Raw genomic sequence first — 25,724 nt, forward strand, 5'->3', positions numbered from 1 at the left:
AGTTGCTGAGGAGGGTCTTTGGCTTTCTGTACACAGGTTGTGTTCGACTGTCCTTCAGCCAACTGTCTCCCCTCCCATGTTTGCATCTGATCCCTGAGAACAAGGACAGACTCAAGTGACAAGAAAGAGGACTGGAAAAAAAAGTGTAGGAAAAGAGATCTTTGGCTTCCCTGTTCACTAGGCAGACATTGCCAACATGGTGGAGGGCAGTGAAATCTCAACTGGCTGTGCACCTTGTGTTTTGAGGAGAATCAAAACATGAAGACAGCCAAAAAAATTTCCTAACTTTGGGAGGGGGGAACCCACACACACACAAAACCAGCAGGTGTCTGCAATGGACAGCAAGTGCCCAAAAATATTTTTGGTGGTGAGGGGCTGTGGTCTGCAGCTGCAGAGCCAGTTGAAGTAGTTTGCCCCGTGCATCTTAGCTGCCAGGGGAGACTTCCTCCCAACTGCAGGCAGCCCCCATGTTTGTTAGCTGCTGGGGGAAGTCTTTCTCCCAACTTCAGCAAGCCCCACTGGTCCCTTAACTCAGTGGGAACACCTTACAATCCAAAACAGTGGAATGTATAGTAACCTCTAAGTTTTAACTAAAAGGTGTAAAGGGATGTTCTGTTCTCTGTAGTTCATCTTTTAAAATGAGACTCCAGCCTTCCACACACATTTGTGCCAAGAATCATGCTGCTTTTGCTACAGTAATAGCATCTCTTGCTGCTTACAATTGAGTTAGCTTGAAAGTGTAGAAACAGCACTTGCTGCATTACAGTATGAAAGAAGTACAGCAGCCTGCTTTGAGTGCAATTCTTGCTTATTCTCAATAGGAACATTTACAATTACCAACCCTGTGCTCCATAAACATCCCTCCCATAGGGCAGCTATTGCTTTAGTGGATTTGTGGGGAGGGCAGTAATTAAGTTCCTGCTTTAAATGTTCAATTTAAAACTATCTGTAGACTCACTTGTCTAGCATGCACCCTAACATGTTCAACTGCAAGTCAGTCTGATAGTGCTCAAGGATTTTCCTGATGTAGAGGTATGAAACCCTCTTTTCCTACTTTGGTATCTGGAATCTATGGGGTAGAGGGAGGAGGTAGACTAGAGAAAAGTCAAGAAAATGAGTTGTCAGGGCTGTCTAACATCTCAAGTTTGCCCAATGTTACCAAATACAGGGATAATAGGAAACTTGAGACTACAGCACCAGGCAGCCCAGCAGGGGAAGGCAGCCCTTGGTAGGCACAGAGATCAAGAGCTACTTGGAAAAGCTAGAGCTACACACAAAGCTATGGGCTGAGATTTAATGCATCTAAGGGTACTGGGGGAGTTGGCAGATGTCATTGCTGAGTCTTTGGCCTTTATCATTGAAAGTCTGATATCAGAAGAGGTCCTGGACAATTGGAAAAAGGCAAGATTTAGTGCCCATCTTTAAAAGAGGCAAGAAGGACAATCCAGGGAACTACAGCCCAGTCTCAGTCCCTGGAAAATATCAGAGGATCCTCAAGGAATCCATTCTGGAGCACTTAGAGGGAATGTGATCAAGAGCACTCAACATGGATTCACCAAGGGCAAGTCATGTCTGACCACTCTGATTAGCTTCTATGAGGTGGTAACTGGCTCCGGACGCAGGAAAAAGCAGTGGCTGTGGTACACCTTGACTCTAGCAAAGTTTTCGATAGTAGCCCACAACATTCTTGCCCATAACTTAAAGCCTGGATTGGATACATGGACTGTAAGATGGATAGGAAGCTGGATTGATGTGCCCAATGTCTGGTTGATTTTAAGTGGAGTGCCCTAAAGAGCCATTCTAGGGCCAGTATTGTTCAACATCTTTATTAATGACCTAGATGAGGGGATTGCACCCTCAAATCTGATGATGGCACTAAGCTGGAGAGGGTGGTTAAGTAAATACATTTGGAGAGTAGGGTTAGGGTTCAGAGTGACCTTGACAAATTGGAAGATTGAACCTCAGATTTTTTTTTTGGCCCAACAAGGGCAGAGTTCTGTACTTGGGACAGAAGAATCCCAAGCACTGTTACAGGCTGGGGGCTAAATAGCAGTGCAGTGGAAGAATAAAAAAGGCCTGGGGGATTACAGTGGAGAAGAGGCTGGGTATGAGTCAGTGTATCTCTGTTGCCAAGAATAATGGCATTTTGGAAATGCTTCTTCTAATGCACCCACAGAAGCCTAGAAGTTACTCCATTCTTCTTGGCCCTATTGCCTCTACATCTGGAGTATTGTCTCCAGTTCTGGGCCCACCCCTACAGGTAGGGTGGACATTGAAATGGGTGCAGCAGAGGACAGTGAGATCAACTAAAGGGCTAGAGCATGAGCTGTGAGGAGAAGCTGAGAGATTGAGTTAATTTTGTTTGCCCCAGTCATCTCTTCTTCAGAGACTGTCTGGAAGTTAAAGGCTGCTAGCAAATTGAAGAGGGAGAGACTATTCAGATAACTGCTCCATGTTCTGCCATCTGTCACAACTGATGGAGGTGCAGGTTGGATATTGGCAAAAACTATTTCACCAGGAGGGTGGTAAAATTGCCATCCCTAGAGGTTTAAGTCCTAGATTGACATTCATGGTTAGGATAATTTAATTAGGGGTGGTCCTGCTCTAGAAAGGGAGCTGACTTGGATGGTCTCCTGGAGTCCCTTCCAGCCCTAGAATTCTAGGGCTGAATTAGGGGTAGTTTGTTTGTTTACAGACAAGCTGCCTTCTTTGCTGTAGCTAGGAAACCTAACAGAAGTCCAATTATGAGAAGGGACACTGAACTGAAACAGTAGTACTAATGAGTTACATTGACCCAGCTCCCTACCAAATAACTGAGTGTTTAAGTTTCTGAATATTGCTGTAGAATTGAATTTTCTGGTGGAGCTCCAGGTACTTCAAAAGGGGCAGAGTTACTTGTAGCTTCAGGAGGGGAATTGCAGTGACAGACCTTGGCCCTGGGAAAGGGGGGAGGGCTAAGGGCAAAGTCCTACTGCCCACCTTGCCCTTAGTGGCTGTCAGCTCTGCTTTAGGTCTTAAGTTTGAAAGAATGTTGTCAGAGGGGTAACTAGGGGGAAGAAAGACCCCACACAATGACTACCCTCCCTTTTCAGGAAGGAAATACCTCAAAACAAAGGCAATAGTGTGTATAAAAAAAAAGGAAGCCCAGGACTTGGGCTGTCACAAAATTTGTCTTCCACCAATTCTTCTCATGTCTATTATAAAGCCAGTATAAACTTCAGGGGGTGTTTGCACCTAGAACACCACATGCAGTTCTTATTGCTTCACCTCAAAAAGCTAGATAGATACTTTACTTGGAAAGCTTCTCTGAAGCTTACTAGCTACAGCAAGATTGTTACTGCCCTGGCCTATAAACCCAGGGTTAAGTGGCATTCACCTCTGTGTGAGGATACAGGCAGCTTCTCACCCCCTCCTTGTAAAGTTACACAAACTTTCAGTTTAAGTTAAGAAACTAGGTTATACTATCCATGAGTAAATACATTCTGAAGAGTCAGAGTAATTAAAAGCTATTTGCTCCACCATATAGAGCTTAAGTAGGCACAAATCATCCAAAAAACATGGTTCTCATCTTCAAAGGCCCATTTCCATTTAACTTTTGTTTACAGCAGACATCTGGGAGAGTGGGAAGCTAGGGACCTGGTTACCTCATGACCCCTGCCCTTAAGGCATAGGAGCCTTTCTGTAAAGTGTCAGACTAAGCAACCGCTTCTCATAAGAGTATACAATTCAAGCTAGATCCCAGTATCAGGTGACTGGTCACCTATTGCTATAGGGTCACCATAGCCATTGTGCACCTATTAACCATCTTGCTGCAAGTATGTAGAAGTTTAATAGCTTCCATTGTCTCATGACTAGGCCATCAGTACTATGGCCTCTATGTTGTACCTCATTGATCAGTAGGACTGACCCAGAACAGCAAAATGTGAGACATGTATAGTTAAATATTTGTAACTTCAAATACAAAAAGGTTGGAGGCTTCTGAATGGGATAGTCATTCGGCAAGACACAGCCTTTCCCCCATAGGGACATGAGCCATGTTGCTTCAAGCACCTGAGATGACTCACCACATTGTCACACCTGACCAGCAGAAGTCAGAGGTGGACAGGATTGACTTCTGCAGTTTGTTCCCCACCCCCCCACACTCTGCCAATCCCTTCTGGGCTAAAGGGGCCATTAGTCCAACACAGTATGGATTTGTAGAAACTCAAAATCTTAATAGGATTAACCTAGTGCCAGGAGAGGCCAAGGAAGGTTAACCATTTCAGTATGTGGACCATAATATTTTTCTTCTTAACAGATCTTGTTCAATTAGCAATGGCAAAGGATGTAGCCATACAGCTAAGGTTGAGTCAGGCACAAGAGATTTCAGCTTTATCTAGTTCGAACTGTTCTCCCACTATTTTAGTCTCAAATGCCAAAAAACCATTCTAATTTCTGGAAAGAGGAAGAAACTAGACCAGGCAGCATTAGCTCATTTTATAGTTTTTATAAATCAGGTTTAAGTGCACATCTTCATTTAGCTGCAATATAAATACAAAAAACACAAGTGTTACAATATAATAGATTGCTGTAGCAACATATGTTGAGGTTTGGGTACTTCTGCATTACCTTGCAGCAAGTTCTTTATTTTCCATTATGACTGCTCCAGAAGACACATGCCCATGCATATGATATGCTTCAACACTACGACCTAAAGAGAGGGAGGAAAAAGTCTCAGGAATCAGAGCAGTCCACAGCAAGTTGTGTTAGATCTCAGTGTGATCATTCTTTGTATCTTACATTTGTGCAGGTTAGTGAAGTGTGAGTTAAGCTTGACTTACCAAGCCTTTGTTTTCTAGGGATGCATCGCCTTGCACAAAGGATATCTGCAGCTGGTCGCCTAGCATCACATATCACCACACTGCAGTGGAAATATATCTACAAAATAGATAGTGATCATTGTGGATAGCAACTCATACTCAGTTCTCCGCCCCCCCCCCCCCCCCCGCTCCAAAAAGTTACGTTCCCCCTCTCCATAGGGGGACCAGCAAGCCCAGAAAGGATTATTGGAGCAGACTTTGTAGTCTTTCCAGGCTCACTAGTACCTTCACTGGGTACTTTAAGGTAGTGGAGGTGCTGCTTACTGGTTCCTGTAGTGCATTGCCATCTTGCATGAAGGTGAACATTTTCACCTCAAACCTCTTCAGATGAGTGGGAAACTTCACTCTTGAGCTGCTACCTACTTTGTGGAAGATTGTTTGATAGGAATCTGCTTCATTTTCACAGCTTGGAAAGAGAATTGGACATATATCAGCACAGCCACAGCTTGCAATCTGAACACCTCAAGTTATTAGTCAGAAAGGTCTCATGCAGGACCTTCTCTAGTTGCCTTATCACAGTAGTGGGCTAGGAAAATTGCCTGCTCACTAGGATCATGGCTGTGGCATAGACTTACCATGGAGCTACAGAGATACTGATCTTTCCCTTGCTCTCAGGTCAAAATAACCTTGCTGTGCAAGAAACTCATAGGTGTTTGAAAGAAAAACCAAGGGCAGCAACCCAAATCATAGCTTCCCCACCCCAGTTTAGGTTAATACTTGAGGCAATCAGGAGTGCCAGTTCAGATTTTGATACACATCTGAACTCTTCAAAGTTGACCTTAAGTAGTCAAGGGTAGCTTTTGCCCTTAGGTTCGTGATCAATTCATATATCAAGAGGAAAATGTTGCTTTAATTCAGCTTTGTATTTTAAGGTTTGGGTAGAGAAACTGTTCTAAATGCCCAAAATGGAGTGTCAGGCCCTTGTTTAAGCCCAATTAAGGAGTAAGTAGAGGTTTAAATATCAACCTCTTCATTTTATTCACTCCATTGTTAAAGTGTGTTTAACAAGGGAATTTCCCCAATATACCATTTACTGATCTATTAGTGGGGTGACCAAAGTTACAGTTACTCCAGCCAGGATAAGTTAGATCCTTGAAGCTTATAAAAAACTTCAGTGCAGGACTGAATCTGCTCAACAGCTTAATCTCATGTTCAAACAAAATTCTTGAAGGAATAAGCCTGTTACACATTAATGCAAGACCTGTAGAGTACCACAGGCACAGTTGATTCATGCTCAGCTCAGTTTTGCCTCAAATTTGAGCACACATTTAGTACAACACCCGAGAGGCTCATGGGCCACTTGCTCCTCCCTCTCCGAGCTGGGCCACTCAGATCAACTGAATCACAAGCAGTCTAGCCAGTGGCAGCAGGAAGGAGTGACCTGAGTCTACAGCAAAGCCACATCTTACCTCCTACAACTGTGGTACAAGGCTCAGGGAGGAGGGCCTTTGTTACCTGTTTATAATGATAGGCCATTGTGGGTTGCCATCTCGGTCCTGGGAAGTAGTAGACCAACAGTCTTCTAGATATAGCTCTAGTTGTGGATCTTCAGAATGGAGCAGTTCCGCTTCAAAATACAGTGCCTCTTTCAGATATTTTACTACAGGATACTCCATCTCCTTGTAGGAGTCAGAATAAGACTTATCTGGGGGGGAGGAGAGAGTCTTGATTCAGTAGAAAAGCCTTCCACAGCCCTGGTTGAACTTGCTAAGGAGACTCTCAAGCAACCCATTTTGGTACAACAGTAGTTTAATGATGCAGCTTATTAACGTAAAAGGGGCAGTCTTTAGAGACTGGAATTAGTGACCCCAGAAAAGAGTGGTGGGATTTGCTGGCTAGACTCCTTACTCCTGTAGGCTCTAGATATTGCCTTACCTAAACCATTTGGCCCCAGTGTGAGATTAGACTATTACCAAGGCCATGCCACCTTTTTTCCATAGATGCCAGTCATGAAACTGAGTCATCTCCTTTGCCCACTTGTTTCCTTAGTGTGGTACTTCGCTCCTTTGACCAAGGAGCTCAACTCCTTAACTGCCATCACTTTGAGGGATCATATTAAGCATCAGGAGAACTTGCTTCCACAAGTCTAAGCAGCATATAGAGGATGTATCCTCTAACCCATTGGAAGTCATGGGGCCATGGCAGAAGAACATATTAAGTAGGATTTCAGAGATGTTGGTCACCAGAGACCCACTTCCTGCTTGTGCAGCAAGACAGCACCCCCCTGCCCCCCCAAACAGCCAGCTTCTGTATTGCTTAGCCCTGTCCCCCTTACCTCTGTATAGTCTCAAGGTCAGAGCAAGAGAGCCAAACCCTGGCTCAATACTAGGTGCTGGGTTGTTTTTGGAGGCATACTGAACAATAATGGTCTCATTTATCACATATTGGCATGCACACTTCAGTCTGGGGGATAGAAAGTAGAGTTTAAAAACAGACTAACAGTCTAATTAGGCCACCCTTTGCACCTGTCCAGCAAAAACCACTTACTGGTATATTGGTGTAGTGCTGCCAGGTCTGAAGTATGACACATCATTTTCATAGGTCATAACTCTGTTCTCAAACTGAAAGAGAGCCAAGCATTTAGCTTTAAGCCACTAACTACATACAAGAATTTTAGGTTGTAGCCTTTTAGTACATGAATGCTGCTGTAAGCTATTGGCTTAGTAATGTAGGTTGAATGTGGCTACACATGTTTATCCCTTCCTTTATCCCTCCCAGGAGATCAGGCAATATGCACTGACTTTGTGAACTCTGACTAAGCCCTGGGTGTTGTAGGCTGTATGGTAACAGATTTAAGCAGTCCATCAGGCATTCTACTCATTCCCTCTGGAGCACCTGACACTGGCCACTGTTGGCCAACAAGCTACTGTTAGACCTTTGACGCCCTTTAATCTGGCACAAGACAGCCAATGTGCCCAGTGATGGCAACTGCTCTAGTTAGTACAGGTCATTGTCAATACTGACCAAGACATGTTGCATTAAGAACTCTGGATAATCTTTAGTCCACACACAAAATTGTGTAATCTACATTTAGTACCCAGAGGCACTGAGGCCTCATCTGGTGTGAGTGAAGTCTGCTCTACAGCCTTTGCTCAGAGCCAGCTGGCCTTTAGACCCTATGCTCACAGGTTCTATCCCTGGTGCCAGGTCTGTTGGCACTATATACAGCTCAACTTGGGTGAAGGACACACCATTCATTCAATGTTCTTCTTGTCTTCAGCCAACCCTACTTTGGCCATTGCAGTCCTGTTATATTAGACAACATCCCCTGCCTCTAGAATGCAGGTTTGGAGTTATAGAAGAGACTTAAGATTTGTCTTCATGGCTTTAGGATGGCTGCACCAAAGAGCCCTTACCTAAGCAGATTCCTTTTTAGCCTGAAGATTGAGTCCCTATCCTACCCCCCACCCCCAGTGGGGAGGCATCTAATGATCTGAAGAATGTGGCAGATGGGAAAGGTCAAGAATGACTTTCTAGAATCTCACCATGAAGTGTCCATTGCCACTGTCTGTGGAAGCCTTATGGCTCTTGGCATCTGACCCAGCCAGACTAGGAGAATTGAGGAGTAACGTTACCTTTCTACTTGTTCCACAAGTGTTTACATTGAATATGAATGTTGCACTCTTTTCTGTCACTGTAGCAGGCCTGCATTGTCTATCTCTCAGGACAAATAAGTTGGGGTCCAAGTCTGCAATTCCTGCTAGCATCACTGCAGTGATAGCCATTGTTCCATTTGGCAGACACTCTGAAAGCAAGCAGAAGTACATAGTGTACATTGGTCATGTTCTCCTACCTGCTTCCCAAGCTACAGCAGAGGGCCAGCCTCAGTTTAGATTATGGACAATGAAGTCAAGAGATGTACCTATTAGGTCTTTAGGTGAAAATCTGCAAGTGATTGAGAAGTCTGTCATATCAGACAGTGTGTCATCCTTCATTGTTAAGTGCAGTGAAGCAGTTATTCCTGAAGGATGAATATCCTAGGAGATAAAGCATTTTAATTCATCAGCTTAAAAGGTTTATGCTGCCAGGCCAGTTTAAAAACCAAAAACCAGGAGTCTGGCCCAGTTAGAATGGTCACTAAATCTTTATTGGGATCAGGGTTTCTTTTTCATCTAGAGGTGTCACACACCAGACCTATCTGCAAACCTCCCCCACTTCCACAGCAGCATAGTTCACCTGGTCAAGCCTAGTATTATAGGTTGTACCATAAGAGAGCTCTTTCTATAGGGTCATGTTTTATTAAGCTTAGTGGAATACTTTAGGATAGCTTGTGTCAAAGACAAAATTTAAAGTATGTTTTTATTAGAATACACTGCCCCCTCAGGAAGTTTAAGACCTGAGCTTGCCAGTAGCAAGTTCATACCATGTTATCTACAGCCCTTTAGATTTGAGTCAGCTATCATGTCTTCTAGACAATACCCTTTTTATTATTCAAGTGCAATAGGTATAACGCTTTTGTTTTCCTAAAGCCAGAATACAAGGCCTTCAATGTTTCTAGCTCAATTAGTGGTTAATCCTGTAGGCATCTAGAAGCCATCTTATGCTGGCAGTAAGTCCTTATTCTTATCACAAGAATGTCAAGGCATCTTAGTTCATGCTAGAACAAGTTGTGTTCTCACACCTTACCTATAGGGACCAAATACTGACTCCCTACTTAGAAGCTGAATGAACTTTGACCTTGTTTACTGTAAGTCTTCCACAGAGAAGACAGCACTGAACCTTCCTCCCAGCTGCCTTCTCTAGTGTCCAAGTTCTCATTTCTTGAACAGATGCCTCAACTAGCAAGTCACTCCCTTGAGGCTCAATGATGTTTTCCTATCGAGTCTGGGGCCGTTTATCATCTTTTACTGAAAGGGGTGAAGTCAGACACTTGACTATCTTGCATCCCCTTATCTAGGTGTCTGTGCACATTAGAACCCCCACCCCACCCAGTGGTCTAGCCACCATCCACTGTATCCTTACCTCATATACTACATGAGGGGCATAAAGAGGAACACGAAGTGTGAAATGGGTGCCATTGTCATCTAGTCCATAATTGTGCTTGTTATCAACAGCCGGTGACAAGCTCAAGTTTGAGATAAAAGGCAGCCAGTTTTGATCCACATTGCCACGAACAACTGTTAAGTACAGGTTTCCCTCATCACAGTATCCACTTGCCCTAGGTAACACTAATGATGAAAGGTTGATCACACAACTATTCCACATACAAGTTGACAGTTTAGGGCCAGTGGAATTCCACTAGCTTCAGCAAAGTTGCATTAGAGAGTGGGTTGACAGTTTGTCTTACTCTTCTTATTACCTGCATCCTGCACAGGAGAGATGATTAAGACTGGAACAGTGAAAGTCTCATGTTCTGGCTGTACTACAAATCCAAGTGTGACATTCAAAGTATAGAGTCTTGTGTCCTCAGACAAGTACTGAGAGAAAGAGACAGCACTGTCACATTTAGACATTCTAGTCAGTAGGTGCTGCAGTGTGTCTAGGTACTTAGAAAAACAGTACCTCTTTCTTAAGTAGAGGCACATCAAATGCTGTTTCTATTACATAGCCTTTGGTTCCATTAGGATATCTAGTCTCATAAACTTTGACTCCATGCTGAAAGGCTTCAGGAATAGTCACAGTTGTATCGGCTATGGTCAAGTTCACCAGTTCCACATCAGGGAGGAAGGTTCCCACTGTCCCATTGACCAGCCTAATGCTGGAGTTGGTGTCTAGGAAGGAGTGGCATGTTAGTCTTTATTCTTATAATGTGTAAGGGGAATACATTCAACTACTTACTGTTTGTAATTGTAGGTGGTGCAAGTTTAAATGGAGTTTTTATTGTCTTGATGATTGTATGCTTGGTCACTCCCCACCTGTTGTCTTCCCACTGGTGTTCCAAAAGCAAGTTGATGTTGTACTTTGTCCCATGCTGACCCTCACTCACATGGGTCTGAAAGATCAAGTTGTAGGTTCAGTGCACTGCATTAGGCACAGACAGCTGCCAGCAGCATGTCATTTTAATTACAATTAAGGTGACCTGACAACAATCTGTCACTGTTGAAAGCACTTATGAATTCAGCAGTCTAAAGCTGAGAACCCTTGAACGTCTAAAGCTTTCCAGAAAGTCAAGATAATGCAACTGAACATATCTGACTTCCCCTGCACTGTACTGCTAGCTTTGTTCTTCCAGGTGCAAGCCTTGTAGGATGGTAGGCCTTCTGCACTGACAGGCCATTAGTCGCAAATGAGAAAACCTCATTGTTAGACATTTGTTTTAAACCATGCATTGTTCATTCAGCCAGCCATGGCTGATTGGAAGAGCCAAATCACCAGGTGCAGTAGTAAGCACTGACCTGGGAAGCTCTTATTCCAGACACACTTCTTCCCCCACCCCCATTTGAATAGTCTATGCAATACCATCTTCTAGGGATCCTCCTCCCACACTTCATATTTATGAAGCTGAAGGGGAAATCCTTTTCTACCAGCCATAAGCTTCTCACTTAGCTCAGACAGGAATCCACTAACCTTGTAATAGCCACCCTCCACACCTATGGGTATCTGGATGGTAATGGCATCTGTACTGTTGGATAGTACATATTTCCTGGAAGCAATTTCTCTGGCAGAGAGTTTGTGGAGTTCAACACCCATTTCGACACCAAGATCAGCAAAACTGGTTGCCCCAGCAGAGAGGAGTTGGAGATTTTTTGGAATGGTCCATGTAATTGTCTCATTGGTATACTCCAGCCCATCTTAATTAAGAATAGGTATTAGTCAAGCATTTGACTCTGTATCAACTCATTATTGCTAACAGGGAATGAGTCAGTGCATCTTTAGGGTTTCAAATTAGAAGGGCTAACAGAAATCTCACCTATGGGACAGGCCACAGCTGTATCTACCATCAAGATCATCCATCGCTGCTTGTAGAATGTACTTGCTCTCACAGCAGAGAAAGTTACTTCTTGAACCTGCAAGGGTGGATATTGTAAGACCTGTGCAATGGGACAGCAAACTATTTAAGAATGACACCAACCTTGACTAGCTGAGCTTCTGCAGCATTGTATGGAGCTCTCAGCAAAATCCTAGTGTCTGTTGTGTTGAGTCCATAGCCAGCATTCCAAGCCTCGCTTGCTAACAGAGCCTTCCTTCCCATGGGGAGGTGAAATACTACTTGCCAGATAGACACTGGCCCTGCAGTTGCCTGAGGGAGACAGACAGCTTGAGAGTTTTGCTGCACCATAGAACAGTCTATGGAACTTGTTGGACTCCAGACTGCACCACTTGTTCCATGTGATGAGTTGAGTCCCAAGAGCCTGTGTTCTCCCTCTGAGTCTGGAGCAAAGCTAGGCAACTTCCAAGAGCTCAAGGCTAGCTTTGTCCTGCCAGTACTTTTTTTGCTAGTATGGTTATAGAGCTAGTGTTGCTGTCAGCCCCACCTGGGTCAGGGCATGGCAAGGAGCAAAGGGACAATTGCTGCTGGGCCTGGCATTTCCAGGGGGCCAGAGCTCTAGGGTCCTTTGATTTGCTGCAGCACTGCTTCATGTGGCCACTGAGGGGGGCCTCCCTAGTACTGCAGCCTGGGTAGTACCAAGGGCTGAATTCTGTAGGCCCCACTGCCTCAGAAGGGGCAGGGCCAAGGGTGGAAGCACAGAGCCAAGCCCTACACATCTTGCTCAGGGCCTGGCATGTCTTTTGGCACTGCTGATTGTAGCTGTATCAGGCCTAGTGTGTTGAGACAAGGTGGGTGAGGTAATGCTTTCATTGACTAGGTATTAGCATCTGTGAAGTAGCTGGTTCACTATGCCCGTTTCTTCCCTCTCCCACCCCGTACTGACCATCAGCTCATTGATTCCTTGCCCCCCCATTCCCTTTTTTTTTTTATGATCTCTTTATATTATAAATTTTAATATCATGCACTGGCCTCAAAATGCTATTGAGCAGAGGTACCAGTCACCTTATCTGCAATACTACTCTGATCTCTTGTTCACTTCTGCCTGAGTCTGCTAAAAGCTGTACTGTTGCTCTAAGTTTTAGTCCTTCAGTCCAGGAACTGTTCTTGTCCTACATTTTAAGAGGCAAGTTCTGCAGGGAATGCTTCCAATTAGTTGTTGGAAGAGTTGTACATAGATTGGAGTGTCTGCCAGCACTGTGCCAGCATCTAGGTTAGTTTACCTCTGGAAAGGCTACAGCCCAGTCCTCAGGTTCATCTTGAAGCAAGTCTGCCATTATATGTGGGACATTCCTTCTGACTGACACCTTTCAAAGAAAGCAGCCACTGTTAGTGATACCAATGCTTAGTCCTGCTTTCCAAGTAGTGAGGGCATTCAGAAGAGCGATGTCTTCCTCCTCCCCACCTTGAAAATAGCCTCCTTTGAACCAGATCTCCAACAACCAGCCTTTTAGTGAAGGCTGACACAGAACCCAGACAGACAGTCTGTCCATTTCATGGATACAGTCTATGGACCAAGAGGTCCCCTTCTAGTATTCTCCATTCATGTATTCAGTTTCCTGTACACTGAAGTGTGGATGTGCACCAGGAGAATTTTTTTTGGAAAGTTACCACAGGGTAATTATGCCAGCCAGGTATTTTAGAACACTGCTCAAAAGAAATGAAGGCATTCTAGACTATTGGTCAAAGAACTTCAAGAGACCAGACTTAAAGTTTAGTATTGTTTCTTGCAATGCACCTGTATCTTGGAAGCAGTAGGTTGGGGTTGGAGTTTGTGACTTCTAGTCCATAGAGCCTCAGTACTGCTCTGTCCTGACTCCTGTCCCATTCTGTGGGACCAGGATACATGGGAAGGGAAAGCTGTGGCTAGGGGCAGCACTCAAAGCCAAGCTCTGGGGCTTGTCACTACTTCCTGCTGTGGCAGAAGTGCCACCTCTCCCCCTCACGTGCTGGTGTTAAGCCTCAAACAACTCAGCAGGACCTGTGGCAGAGGTGGGGCTGTCCCAGGCCCTGCACAGGGATGTAATGGGTACAGGAGTGATGTGGAGTGTCCTTCCCCTCAGCACCTCTGCCACCCTGCCTTGCATAGCCAACAAGAGGGGCCTAGGAGCAGTGTGGCTAGAAAGCAGCGCTGGGGTGGGAGAACAGCTGAACTTATACTAGCAGACTGCATCCAGCAGTGATCAGTGTGGCATTTAACTCTCTCCTGGGCAGCTGTTCAACTTAGAGCTGACAGGGCTTGGTGAACCTACTTCACATTTCCAGTCTGGAAGTCAGGAATTTGATATTTTAGACAAGGCCAGGAAATAGTTTATTTCCCCATGGACTACCACATGTTCTTCTCTGGAAGAAATCAGAATATTTTAGCTTTTAACTACACTAGACAACCTCAACATCTGGGCACCTAGCTTCAGAGACATAGGATTGCCTGAAGCAGTCCTATTTATCAGAATGCCTATTCTCAGGTGAGCCATGGACTACTTGCACTGCATGTAGCAGCAGAAGTCCATTCTGCTCCTAAATCTTTGGCAGCCAAGTGTGTTCAGGTTCCCACCCAGTAGCACATACTTTACAAGTTCCTTCTTTCCCATGCCCCCCATGGAAGACTAGTGGGTGAACTTACCTCCATGTAGTTGTTTTCACATACAAGCTCTCTTGGATACCATGGACCATAAGGGCAACTCACAGTCTTCAAGTAAGTGGCAGCATTTTTCATGTCAGGACTAGCAGCTGCTTTGATTTGTACAGCTACTGTGTACACATTACTCTGTAGAGAGAGTGACAGCTCTCATCAAAACCTACAGATATGCTCAATCTCCCACCCATTGCTCATCCTTAATGAGGATGCAAATCCTGACACTGCAGGAAGTGTTTAGTCATTGCAGTTTTGTAATTGGTGTCCAAATAGACTAGATATCTTGAAGATGTAGGGTCACTGTCCCTACCAGTTTACTGTGAGATGGTGGCATCCTTGCCCCCTTTTCGAGGGTCACCATATTAACTTATTGAAGTTGTGGTAAGGGAAAATCCAGATTAGGTTGAGTTCATAAATCAGATTGCAGGTTGTCCAGAGATTGTTACTTCATGGCTAGGTCTTGTCCTAAACTTCAAAGGGGGCATGTTAGTCAGGGTGATTACTAATGAAGTGCTACAGTAAATGTACTGCACTTCATTAAGCAAGATCTCCCATTGCCATGCCCCCTTTGAAGTTGGGGGCAAGTGTGGACAAGCCCGGCCAGCAGTAAGAAGCGTTCCCCTATCAGGGGAATTCTTCTTCCTTGTGGCAAGTGAAGTGCCCACATGCTTGAGACCACGTGGAGTCTACCATGATTAGAGCTCTGAGGAAGCTAGAGAATTGCTTAAGTAGCACTAAATAGTTATGCTGCATTAGTCTGTGCACAGCCCCTTGGAAGGATGACTTCAACATGCTATACAATGTTATTTCATAGTGTCTGCAGTCTTACCTCAATATGGGTGTAGCAGCTTAAGATGGAAGCACGGAATTCAATGTTACCCCAGCGATTGTACTTGATTGTGTAGCCACACTGTGCTGCCAGGGTCTCATCAATCTCCTGTGCTGTGCCAAACTGATCTGTTAAAGTTTAGAATGTAGTTGTCAGGAGAAGTTCAGTCTCAAGCTACAGTCTGAGCTTTGTCTTGGAAATAATGCCTTAACAGCCTCATCCCATAGCCAACAACCCCTGCTGCAGACCTTACAGTGACCATTTCTTTAGAGTGAGACTCTGAAGGGACATGGCTGATTACCAGCCCCTGACTACACATTACTGCTACAGAGTTTAAAGAGCACTCTTACAGGGGTGATTCAGTGCCACAACTTCTGCCCTGCTCTTCCTCCCCCTACCCAGCAGATACACTGAGTGGGGGCACCCAGAGCCAATTGCCAGCACACTATTAGGTATATGCGACTTCCATCTTGCCAGTCCTCTGCAAGAGTTTAGAGTAATTGACATTCTGACCACATTGCCACATTAGTGATTAACATTCTTTGCACAGCACTTAGAATATAGAGCACTTGGCCACAACCTGGTGGCTGAGTTCCAGTTGCACTTTTACAGCCTTAAAGGCCATCAAATTACCAGGTAAAAGCAGAGTTTAGTCCTAGGTCAACATCAAGGACAACAGCTTAGGTCATACAGGTCTGCCAGATGCCCCCAGCATGTCAGAGGCCTGGAGCTCCAGCTGCCAAAGTAGCAGCACCTGGAGTTCCAGGCCTCTGAAAGGCTGCAGAGTGCTTTGCCACCACCCTGTGCATGGCTCAGAGGGAGCTTGGGGATGGGAGGGCACCCAGTCTGACTGCCTTAAGCTCCACCCCCTTCCCCTGTGGTCTCACTCCTTCCTCCCCACCTGCAGCAGTCAGCACCACCAGCATCAAGCTATACTTTGATGAAGATACTATCTCCAAAACTGGGCTTGTTAGGAGGATTAGGTAGGCCAGACTGTTACAGATGAGTATGTTCCATAAGGTCAGTCCAACTAGTTTGGCCTATTCAGATTAGCTGGACTATTAGTGAGCCTTTTAGTGTCTCATTAGCCTTTGAAGTGTGACTGTAGTCTTACAATTGGTGATCCATTAAAGATGCTCCTGTACAGGATTCTTTTGTACAAGCTTGAAGATGCACTACCTGTTAACTACAGACAGTTTAGCATAGCCCACTTATTACTATTAAAACCCAGTAGGCATTTTCCAAGCTCTCTCCTCCCTTCACCTCCCAGCAGGCCACTGGGTCAGCTTACCCACAGCAGCAAAGGTCAGATACTTGTCCTCAAAGTACTCTGCATGCAGTGCAATTCGCAGGAGGCTCCCCAGGCACTCTGAGCTCAGGGAGCCTAGAGAGATGAGACAGGTTAGTAGCTGTTACCATCGGAGTCACTTAGATGCAAGATGTAACAGTGTTTTGTGAAGTACTTCTGAGAAGATGCCTTTTCTGGGGCTAGACAGGAGCTTGTATGCAGTTAAGATCACCACCATCTGTAGCTTCACCAGGTTAGAGAAAGCAAAAGAGTCTCTCAAGGACCCACTGGCAGATGGCACAGGGATCTCATGGGTTCCCAGAAAGGGACACATCATAGGTTATAATCACTGCAGGATTTTTTTTTTTTTTTTTAAAAAAAGTCTGTAGCTAGAGAGGCTACAGAAAGGTAGCAGGAAGCATCCAGAAATGCAATACACAAGCATCAATTGTCACAGGTAGCACTAGCTCAACACTTTTTTTTAAACTAAGAATGCAACTGATGTTGCTAATTGTGTCAGAAGGAAATTAACAGGAGCCAGTTGAGACAAACATTCAACATTTGTTCTAGGTAAGGGATGTTTCTCTGAAGTGTACTAAGAGTTAGACAGTGATTCGCTTTATGGAAAGGGATATCAGCGAGGCTCAGCTATGGAAAAAAGCTTTGGAGAGGATCTGTCAGCTAGTTCATTATTATATGTAATTTGAGCTCATTGCCATGGGCCTGGTGACATCTGTCACTACTAGCCCTGAAAAAAACCACACACAGAGCAGGGAGAAGAATACTCAGCTCAGAAAGTACAGGCTATAGAGCAGCTAGTGCTCAACACCATCTACACTAAGGCAACTGGACTCTGGCTGCTGCCACGGTAACATTAGCCTGGAGCTGCAGGGCCTTCCAACTGCCAGGCCCAAGGGCAACCACCAAGTTCCTCCCCCCTGCCCCACGCCAAAAAAACTGCAGCCCTGCTAGCATTAGAATCTTGCTTTCACACATTCACCTTTGTTTTACAGAGGGAAAGGAAGTGCTGTGTGTATTATAGGCACAGCATCTGGAGCAAGACTGATGGACTATTGTTTTGTGAAAATATCTGCTATTTCTGGGGTACAAGTGAGGAGGGACTGATTGCATCTGAGACTTAGAGAGGACTAAGGGGTTCAGGGGACCCTATTGTCAGCCTGCAATTGCTTCCAAGAGCTTTAAGGTGCTGCAGAGATCTCAGTATCTGGATTTAGTCACTGTTTCCAGGAGCATTAAAAGCAAACTCAATTGTAAGTGAAAGACTCAGTCCCATAGACTCCATGGGATTACATGCGTTTAGTCAGGGATGGCTCACATGCAGAATTATAGGAATCTTTCCTAATGCCACTAACTCTGCAAGGCTGAGTGGTCTTGAAAAGAATTTAGACTCTTAGAATACTAGGACTGGAAGGGCCCTTGAGAGGCCATTGAGTCCAGCCCCCTGCCTGAATGGCAGGACCAAGTACTGTCTGAACCATCCCTGGTGGGCGTCTAACCTGTTCTTAGATATCTCCAGCGATAGAGATTCTATGACCTCCCTCAGCAATTTATTCCACTGTTTGGCCACCTGGACAGTTAGAGCTTTCCTGATGTCCAGCCTAAGCCTCCCTTGCTGCAGTTTAAGTCCATTGCCTCTTGTTCTGTCCTCAGGACACCAGAGAACATGTTTTCTCCCTCCTCCTTATGACACCCTTTCAGACACCTGAAAACTGCTACATGTCACCCCCACTCTTTTCCAAGCTAAAGAAGAGCAATTTTCAGCTTGTGGAGAAGTTAGAATGTGATCTGTGAAGACATCTTTCTTGATCTGCAGTGCCCAGAACTGGACACAATACTCCAGCTGAGGCCTAACCAGCACAGAGTAGAGCAGAAGGACTGTGTGTCTTGCTCAACACTGTTAACGCATCCCAGAATCACGTTTGCTTTTTTGTAACAGCATCACACTGACTCATTTAGCTCGTGGTCCACTATAACCCCTAGATCCCTTTCTGGTGTAGTCAGTCCTACACAGTCTCTCCCTATTCTGCAGGTAAAACTGAGTGTTCCTTACCAAGTGGAGCATTTTTCCTTGTTAAGCTTCATCCTGTTTACCTCACACCATTTCTCCAATTTATCTAGATCATTTGAATTATGACCCTGTCCTCCAAAGCAGTTGCCATCCCTCCCAGCTTGGCATCATCTGCCAACATAGGCATACTTTCTATGCCAATATCTAAATCATTGAAGATATTGAACAGAACCAATCCTACACCAGACCCCTGCAGAGCCCTATTTGTTATACCTTTCCAGCAGAATTGAGAACCATTAAGAACTACTGAGTATGGTTACCCAGCCAGTTATGCACCCACATCTAGATTGTATTTGCCTAGTTTTTTTTAAACTATAACTATAACGCATTTGATGCGGTCTTGCATGATAGAGTCTAGGTATTCCACATCTACTGCTTCTCCCCTAGCCACAGGGCTTGTTGCCCTATTGGATTGGTTTGACATGATCTGTTCTTTACAAATCCATGCTGGCTGTTCCCCATCACCTTACCACCTTCCAAGTGTTTGCAGATGATTTCCTTAATTACTTGCTCCATTATCTTTTCTGGCACTGAAGTTAAGCTGACTGGCCTGTAGTTTCCTGGGTTCTTATTCTCCTTTTCATAAATGGGCACTATATTTGCCCCTTTTCCAGTCTTCTGGAATCTCTCCCATGATTTTCCAAAGGTGATAGATAAGGCTCAAACCTCTTCTATCAGGATGCATTTTGTCAGGCCCTGGTGACTTGCAGGCATCTAGTTTTTCCAAGTGATTTTAGCTTTATTTCAACTTCTAACCCTACCCCTTTCCCCACTAGCATTCACTATGTTGGGCATTCCTTCAGACTTCTCAGTGAAGACTGAAACAATGTCATTCGTTAAGCATCTCTGCCATTTTTAAGTTCCCCGTTACTGTTTCTCCCTCCTCACTGAGCAATGGCCTTAACCTGTTGCTTGACTAGATATAGGGGGACCGTGATACTAGCTAGACTGACTTAGCTTTGTAATCAGGGAATGTAGCATCCAGGCTTCTCTTAGATTAATAGGATACTAGTTTACTTTGGATGAGTTCACCAGAAGCCAGGGGATCCCCTGTGAGACTTATAACTCAGTAGTAAGTTACTCAAGATAGAGGTCCCTGATTTGCTGACCCTGCATTGCAGCCTGAGAGCTAATGGAAGGGAATTCTCTTCCTCCTCCAGAGCTACTTCAAAGGGGGTCTGAGCCAGGAGGAATGCCCAGAGCAGCACTATGACATTAACTTCAGAGGGAGGCTAGTTGATGTTAGCATGATGGTGAAAAATGGCCTCCTCACATAGGAAGTAAATTCCCAGCTTGATGAGATATGATGGAAGGGAGAAACTACGCAGGTTGTCACTGCAGCTACATGCTGGTTTTTGCCACATTAGAGCTCCTTGATCTGAACCTCAGGCTCAGCTCCAGATGTGGCCATGTCCTTGGAGCAGTTTTATTTGAGTCATACTACTTTGTAGATGCAGATGAGCTTGTGCTAGTATTAAGTACTCACCTAAAGGCATAAATTCATAGGTTGGCTTAAGTAGCCTACTGACAGATGACTCCAACAGAGCTGCTATATGTGGCTAGTGCTTACAGCTACCACTATACTACAGTTAGTAGTCAGACTATCACCACTTTTACCAAAAGCCATAAAGGGGTCTCAAACCCATTTGCCCACACTTCAGTGGATGTCTCAAGTCTAGTTACCTGGCCTGTCTTGAGTCCATATTTCAGAGGTTAATATCCCTATGAGGAACAGCCTACAAGAGAAAGTAGTACAGTCAGATGTGTAGTCTGGGTAGCAGTTTTAGTTCTAGTAGTTATCACTTAAGCATTACTGCATTTTAATTAGAAGCAGTTAGAGAGATGGTTGTATGCTTAGAGTTTAGCAGTCTCAACTTCCCTCCTTTGGAGCACATACTGCAGAATTTAAGAGAAAACCATGAGACTAGCACAGCTTACAAATCATAGAGATAATCATAATCAACAGCAATGTTATAAACACTCACCTCAACACAAGATTTGGGAGCATTATTCTGTGGAGCAGCTATCAGCTGCAGCTTCTTCACTTTTACTACAACAAGCCAATCAAAAGTTTGCAAATCCCAAGCCAGTATGAAGCAGTAAGCCCCCACCCTATTTCCCCAATGCTTTAGATTCACAATGCAAAGAAAAGTGAGGGCTCCATTTTTATACTCACAAAAACCATTCTCAGATGCTTTCCCAACCATACACCTGTAATTCAATTCACTTATTAACTTACTTTACCAGTTAATTATATTATCTGTGTTCCTTTAGAGCTAATTTTTGCTAGTTCCTGAGTGATATGGAGGAGGCTGTTAGAGACAATTTCACAACTGGCAAACTACAAATGGAGATGCTTTGAAAACTCCTAGACATAGGTTATTTTCTCCCAAGCATGTTTCCTAGTTAGACTTGGCAATTCAAAAAAACAAAACAAAACAAAACAAAATTACAAAGACAAATAATTTGAAGAATTTTCAATGAATCAGAAATGCCCATTTTGGCTCAGATGAAGCCAGCATCATTTATCACAGGTGTGGGCTTCAACTACTGGTCTGTAGGACATTCTGGTGTGCAGGTGTGTGAGGGAGTCCCTGAATCTCTCTTGATTAAGGTGTTCTGTTTTGTATAAATACTTCACTAGTGGATGGGCAGGCAAATGAAAGTTACCACACAGACCCATGAGTAGTTAATTAGTTATGCAAAGTGAAACAGCTTCAAGAAGAGAGAACAGAAAAGGTCTTTGGTAGAATATTTCAGTCCTTAGTGGTTAAGGACACTTTCTTATGAAGTGGAAGGTCTACATTCAAAGCCTTCCTGTCAGAAGAAGGAACAACACCTGTCTCTCCTAAAGGAATGTCCTAGCCTAAAAATTAAGAAGGAATTATCACTTCCTTCTACTCTGTGAATGGCATATAGTTCAAATTCACAAATAGTTCCACTTTGACTAAAATTTCATTTTTTGAAGAAACAAGCTATCTATGCCCCTTGCCACCAAAAAAATCACTCAGCTCTTAGTATTTGCAAGATACATTTCTATTAATTTCTGCATTTCTATCAATGACCTCCTTACTCTATCTGCTTTCCATTGTCTGAGTTAGATCTGTCTTAAATTTGAATGTTAAGAACAACCTGACATTACAACTTTCAGGGGAAAAAGTATAGAAACTGCAAATAGCTCACAAAGGCTGCAGTTAATTTTGTTTAATTAGACTTTTAGAATTTTTCCCCTTTCAAAAAGCTTTTTTTGGGTGGAGTGGAAGGAGGTGGGGGGTTAGTCATTTTTACCCACCAATTTGAAGCCTACCCTAATTGCTATAAAGACAATTCATTTTCAAAAATGATTGTGAAAAATGCTGGATCTATCCGCTCACAGCCTAAGATATTACTGAGTTCATGATAACACTGGACTAGTTTTGTTATTCAGTCAAGGTGCTATCAGGATTAAACTTATTATTTTGCACAGCATTTTGGAGTAGCCACAGAGCAAAAGATGCTATAAATTCAAGTCAATTACAATGTGAGTCCATTTTCAATATAGTAGTAGTAGGCATCCTTCGATCCCGAGGGATCATGGGTTTGTGCCCCAGTTGGACTGATTCGAGCAGCGTCTTCTGTGGCTGTGCAATCCAATTTGGGAGTGGCAGTCCTTTCCACACTGTGAGCAGCAGTAGGCAGATGTCGCTTTGGTATCACGGGCACGGATCTTCCTGAGGGCTCTCCTGTCTTCCGCTTCCTTCACCAAGATAGTTTCATACGTAACAAGATCTTTCTTCTCTCCCTGTTTCCATGCATGTCTGTCTGAGGTGAGCGAATGCCAGGTGTTCACACTGATAGAGAGAGCACTGAGGTCACGCTTGCATGTGTCCTTGTAGCGCAATTTAGGTCACCCTTTCAGCCTCTTTCCAGATGCCAGTTCGCCGAAGAGGAGGTCCTTCGGTATTCGGCCATCCGTCATGCGTGAGACATGGCCCAGCCAGCGCATATGCCTGTGTTTGAGAAGGATGAACATGGAGGTGGTGCCTGACCTCTCAAGCACTGCGCTGTTGGGGACCGCGTCCTGCCATGAGATACCGAGTATGCGCCTGAGGCAGCGCATGTGGAATGTGTTGAGCCGCTGCTCTTGTTTTGAGTGCAAAGTCCATGTTTCACTGGCATACAGCAGTGTGCTCAAAACACAGGCTGTGTAGACCTGCACCTTGGTGTGTACAGTGAGCTTATTGTTAGCCCATACTCTCTTTGTCAGCCTGGAGAATGTTGTGGCAGCTTTTCCAATGCGCTTGTTGATCTCGCTATCAAGTGACAAGTTGTCTGAGATCGTTGAGCCTAGGTACACGAACTCATGGACAAATTCCAGTTCGTAGTCTAGCACGTTGATAGATGGCTCATTACCCACATTTTGGCCTATCACCTGGGTCTTCTTTAAGCTGATTGTGAGGCCAAATTCCATACATGCATCTGCAAAGCGAGTTATGAGTGACTGCAGTTCCTGCTGAGTGTGAGCAGCAATAGCTGCATCGTCAGCAAAAAGGAACTCCCTTAGATGCTTCGTAAGCACCCTGGTCTTCACTCTAAGCCTCGACAGTTTGAAGAGGTTGCCGTCCATTCTCGTGCGGAGAGAGATGGCCTCTGTAGCAGTTCCAAAGGCATATTTGAGCAAAACTGCAAAGAAGATGCCGAACAGTGTTGGAGCCAGCACACACCCCTGCTTCACTCCACTGAGAATCTCAAAGGGTTCGGATGTGGATCTGTCGTATACAACGGTCCCCTTCATGCCTTCATGGAAGGCCCTAATAATGCTAAGCAGAGTTGGGGGACAGCTGATCTTAGCCAGAATTGCGAACAGACCTTTTCTGCTGACGAGGTCAAATGCCTTGGTCAGGTCGATGAAGGCAATATACAGAGGTTTGTTCTGCTCCCTGCACTTTTCTTGTAGTTGCCTAACAGAGAAAACCATGTCTATGGTGGACCGTTCAGCTCTGAACCCACACTGAGACTCAGGGTAGACTCTCTCCGCAAGCACATTGAGCCTCTTCAGAACAATGAGTCCATTTTCAATATAATATATTATTATAAAAGAGCTCAGTGGGGACCTTATCTTTCAACCTTTCATTATGAAGTTCCTATATTCAGGGAGGATGGCTGCTATATAAACTGAGAAAGTTAAAATCTATCCTATGACCTGCTTCTGCAACACTGTGTTTATGGCTATCCTTGGCACAGGGTGTGCAATTCCCAACTTGAGTTTATATACTAACATAGTCGTCATCTTTAAAAAGGAGAAAAAGGAGGAGCCAGGGAGCTATAGACCAGTCAGCCTTACCTTGATACCTGGTAAACTACTAGAGCAAAGCATGAATGTTCTGTCTACAAATACTGAGAACCAGGAGGACAAAGGGGTAATCACAAGCAGCCGGCAAAGATTTAAGGAGAACAAATCGTGCTAAACCATACTGATTTCTTCCTTTGTCGGGGTAACCGATTTGGCAGATGCAGGAAAATGTATTGGACAGAATATACCTAAAAGAAGGCTATTTTTCTTTTTGGCTGCCACATGACAGTCTGATGAGCAAGCTGGAGTAATGCAGGCTTGGTGGATCTCCCATTAAGTGGATTCATAATTGGTTAAACAACTGCAGAGAAAGAATAACTATTAATGGAATGATGTCATATTGGAGGTAGGTCTCAAGAGGGATTCCACAGGGATCTGTTCTGGGTCCAGAGTTGCTTAACCTCTTTATTAATGATCTGGATGAAGCATAGTGATGAAGTTTGCGGAAAACAAAAAGCTGGGGGAGGTTGCCAGTACTTTAGAATGCAAAGCTGAATTTCAGCTGCATCTTGATAAATTGGAGCACTGGTCTATAGATTAAAAAACTGAAATTCAACAAAGACAAATGTAAGGTGCTACAGTTAGCACAGAAATATCAAATGCACAAAAACAGAGTAGGATACTGGCTTGGCAGTAGCACTAAAGCTGCATGAGTCAGCAATATGATGCTGTTGCAGGTGGAGAAAAAAAGCAAAAGCAGTTTTAGGTTGCACAGAATGGAAGTCACTGGAGTTGGTAATACTGCTGTACTTGTCACTGGTTAGGGCTCAGCTGTGGTCACCAGTGTAGAGAAACTGGAGAGGATCCAAAAACAAGTAACACAAATGATCAAAGGGGTTCAATGCAAGACATGTTGAGTAGGTGCTGAATCTTAGTGTGGAAAAGGGGAGATTAAAAGGAGATGTGATAGCAGTCTTCAGATACTTGAAAGGTTGCTATGAAAAAGATGGCAAACAGCTCTTGTGCCACAGAGGATAAGACAAGAGGGTTACGTCTACGCTGGAACGCTATGTCGAAGTAGCTTATTTTGAAGTAATGACATTGAAATAAGGAACTTTGACGTGTAGCATCCACACATCTTCTGGGGCTGGTGCCGTAGCGATGTGCAACATCGAAAGGGGCTCCTCAGGGGATCGTCTACACACAAAAGCTGCCCCATTCGAAACAAGGGGCCAGGAAAGTCTGTGGATGGGATCACAGGGTGCACTAGCCCTTCCGGGGCAAGAGCAAGCTGCTCCCTTACAGGGCCCCTCCCAGACACACTCGGCCTGCACAGCATGAGGTCTGGCACCAGGGTTGCAGACCTCGTGCACCGAGTGATGGACGCCCAGCAGCCAGCAGCAGCCAGCAGCAGCCAAAAGTCCTCAGGGCTGTCACTGAGGCAGGGGCCGCCCTGCTCGGCGCTGCATAGGAGGCCGCCCAGCCCCTCCTTAAAGGTGACCCCCCCGCCTCAGGAGATGAAGGAGCCACCCCAGACCATCATGGGACCCCCACCAGTCCTCCCCCGCTCCAGGAGCTCCCACGGCTATGGAGATACCCCCACCAGCACAGAGTGGTGGGAGTGCCTGGTCCTGGAGCAGTGGGATGATGACCACTGGCTCCAGAATTTCTGGATGAGCCAGCAGATGTCCCTTGAGCTCTGTGAGTGGCTCACTTCTGCCCTGAGGCACCACGACACCCATATGTGGCATGCCCTCACCGTCGAGAAACACTCCAGACAGCTACTGATTCATAGGACAGCAGTTTGGTGTGGGCAAAGCCACT

The 25,724-nt window shown here is 44.8% G+C and overlaps 1 protein-coding gene across 1 annotated transcript in view; it reads right to left on the bottom strand.

Moving 5' to 3' along the window:
* The window catches only part of LOC142010733 (uncharacterized), a 46,258-nt gene extending 25,423 nt beyond the window's left edge, over positions 1-20,835 (bottom strand). Inside the window, exons 1-21 of the mRNA XM_074989146.1 lie at positions 20,567-20,835; positions 20,312-20,364; positions 16,543-16,635; positions 15,252-15,379; positions 14,411-14,554; positions 13,011-13,094; positions 11,872-12,039; positions 11,710-11,806; positions 11,367-11,590; positions 10,638-10,791; positions 10,362-10,570; positions 10,159-10,276; positions 9,822-10,027; positions 8,722-8,836; positions 8,435-8,604; positions 7,347-7,420; positions 7,135-7,262; positions 6,315-6,504; positions 5,124-5,265; positions 4,821-4,917; positions 4,609-4,690 (exon numbers count right to left, since the gene is read on the bottom strand). Of these exons, the coding sequence (XP_074845247.1) occupies positions 4,609-4,690; positions 4,821-4,917; positions 5,124-5,265; positions 6,315-6,504; positions 7,135-7,262; positions 7,347-7,420; positions 8,435-8,604; positions 8,722-8,836; positions 9,822-10,027; positions 10,159-10,276; positions 10,362-10,570; positions 10,638-10,791; positions 11,367-11,590; positions 11,710-11,806; positions 11,872-12,039; positions 13,011-13,094; positions 14,411-14,554; positions 15,252-15,379; positions 16,543-16,635; positions 20,312-20,364; positions 20,567-20,835 (2,945 nt within the window). The remainder of the gene's footprint in view (positions 1-4,608; positions 4,691-4,820; positions 4,918-5,123; positions 5,266-6,314; positions 6,505-7,134; positions 7,263-7,346; positions 7,421-8,434; positions 8,605-8,721; positions 8,837-9,821; positions 10,028-10,158; positions 10,277-10,361; positions 10,571-10,637; positions 10,792-11,366; positions 11,591-11,709; positions 11,807-11,871; positions 12,040-13,010; positions 13,095-14,410; positions 14,555-15,251; positions 15,380-16,542; positions 16,636-20,311; positions 20,365-20,566) is intronic.
* Positions 20,836-25,724: the final 4,889 nt, after the last annotated feature.

Source organism: Carettochelys insculpta, chromosome 3, assembly GCF_033958435.1.
Source record: "Carettochelys insculpta isolate YL-2023 chromosome 3, ASM3395843v1, whole genome shotgun sequence".
Taxonomy (NCBI): domain Eukaryota; kingdom Metazoa; phylum Chordata; order Testudines; family Carettochelyidae; genus Carettochelys; species Carettochelys insculpta.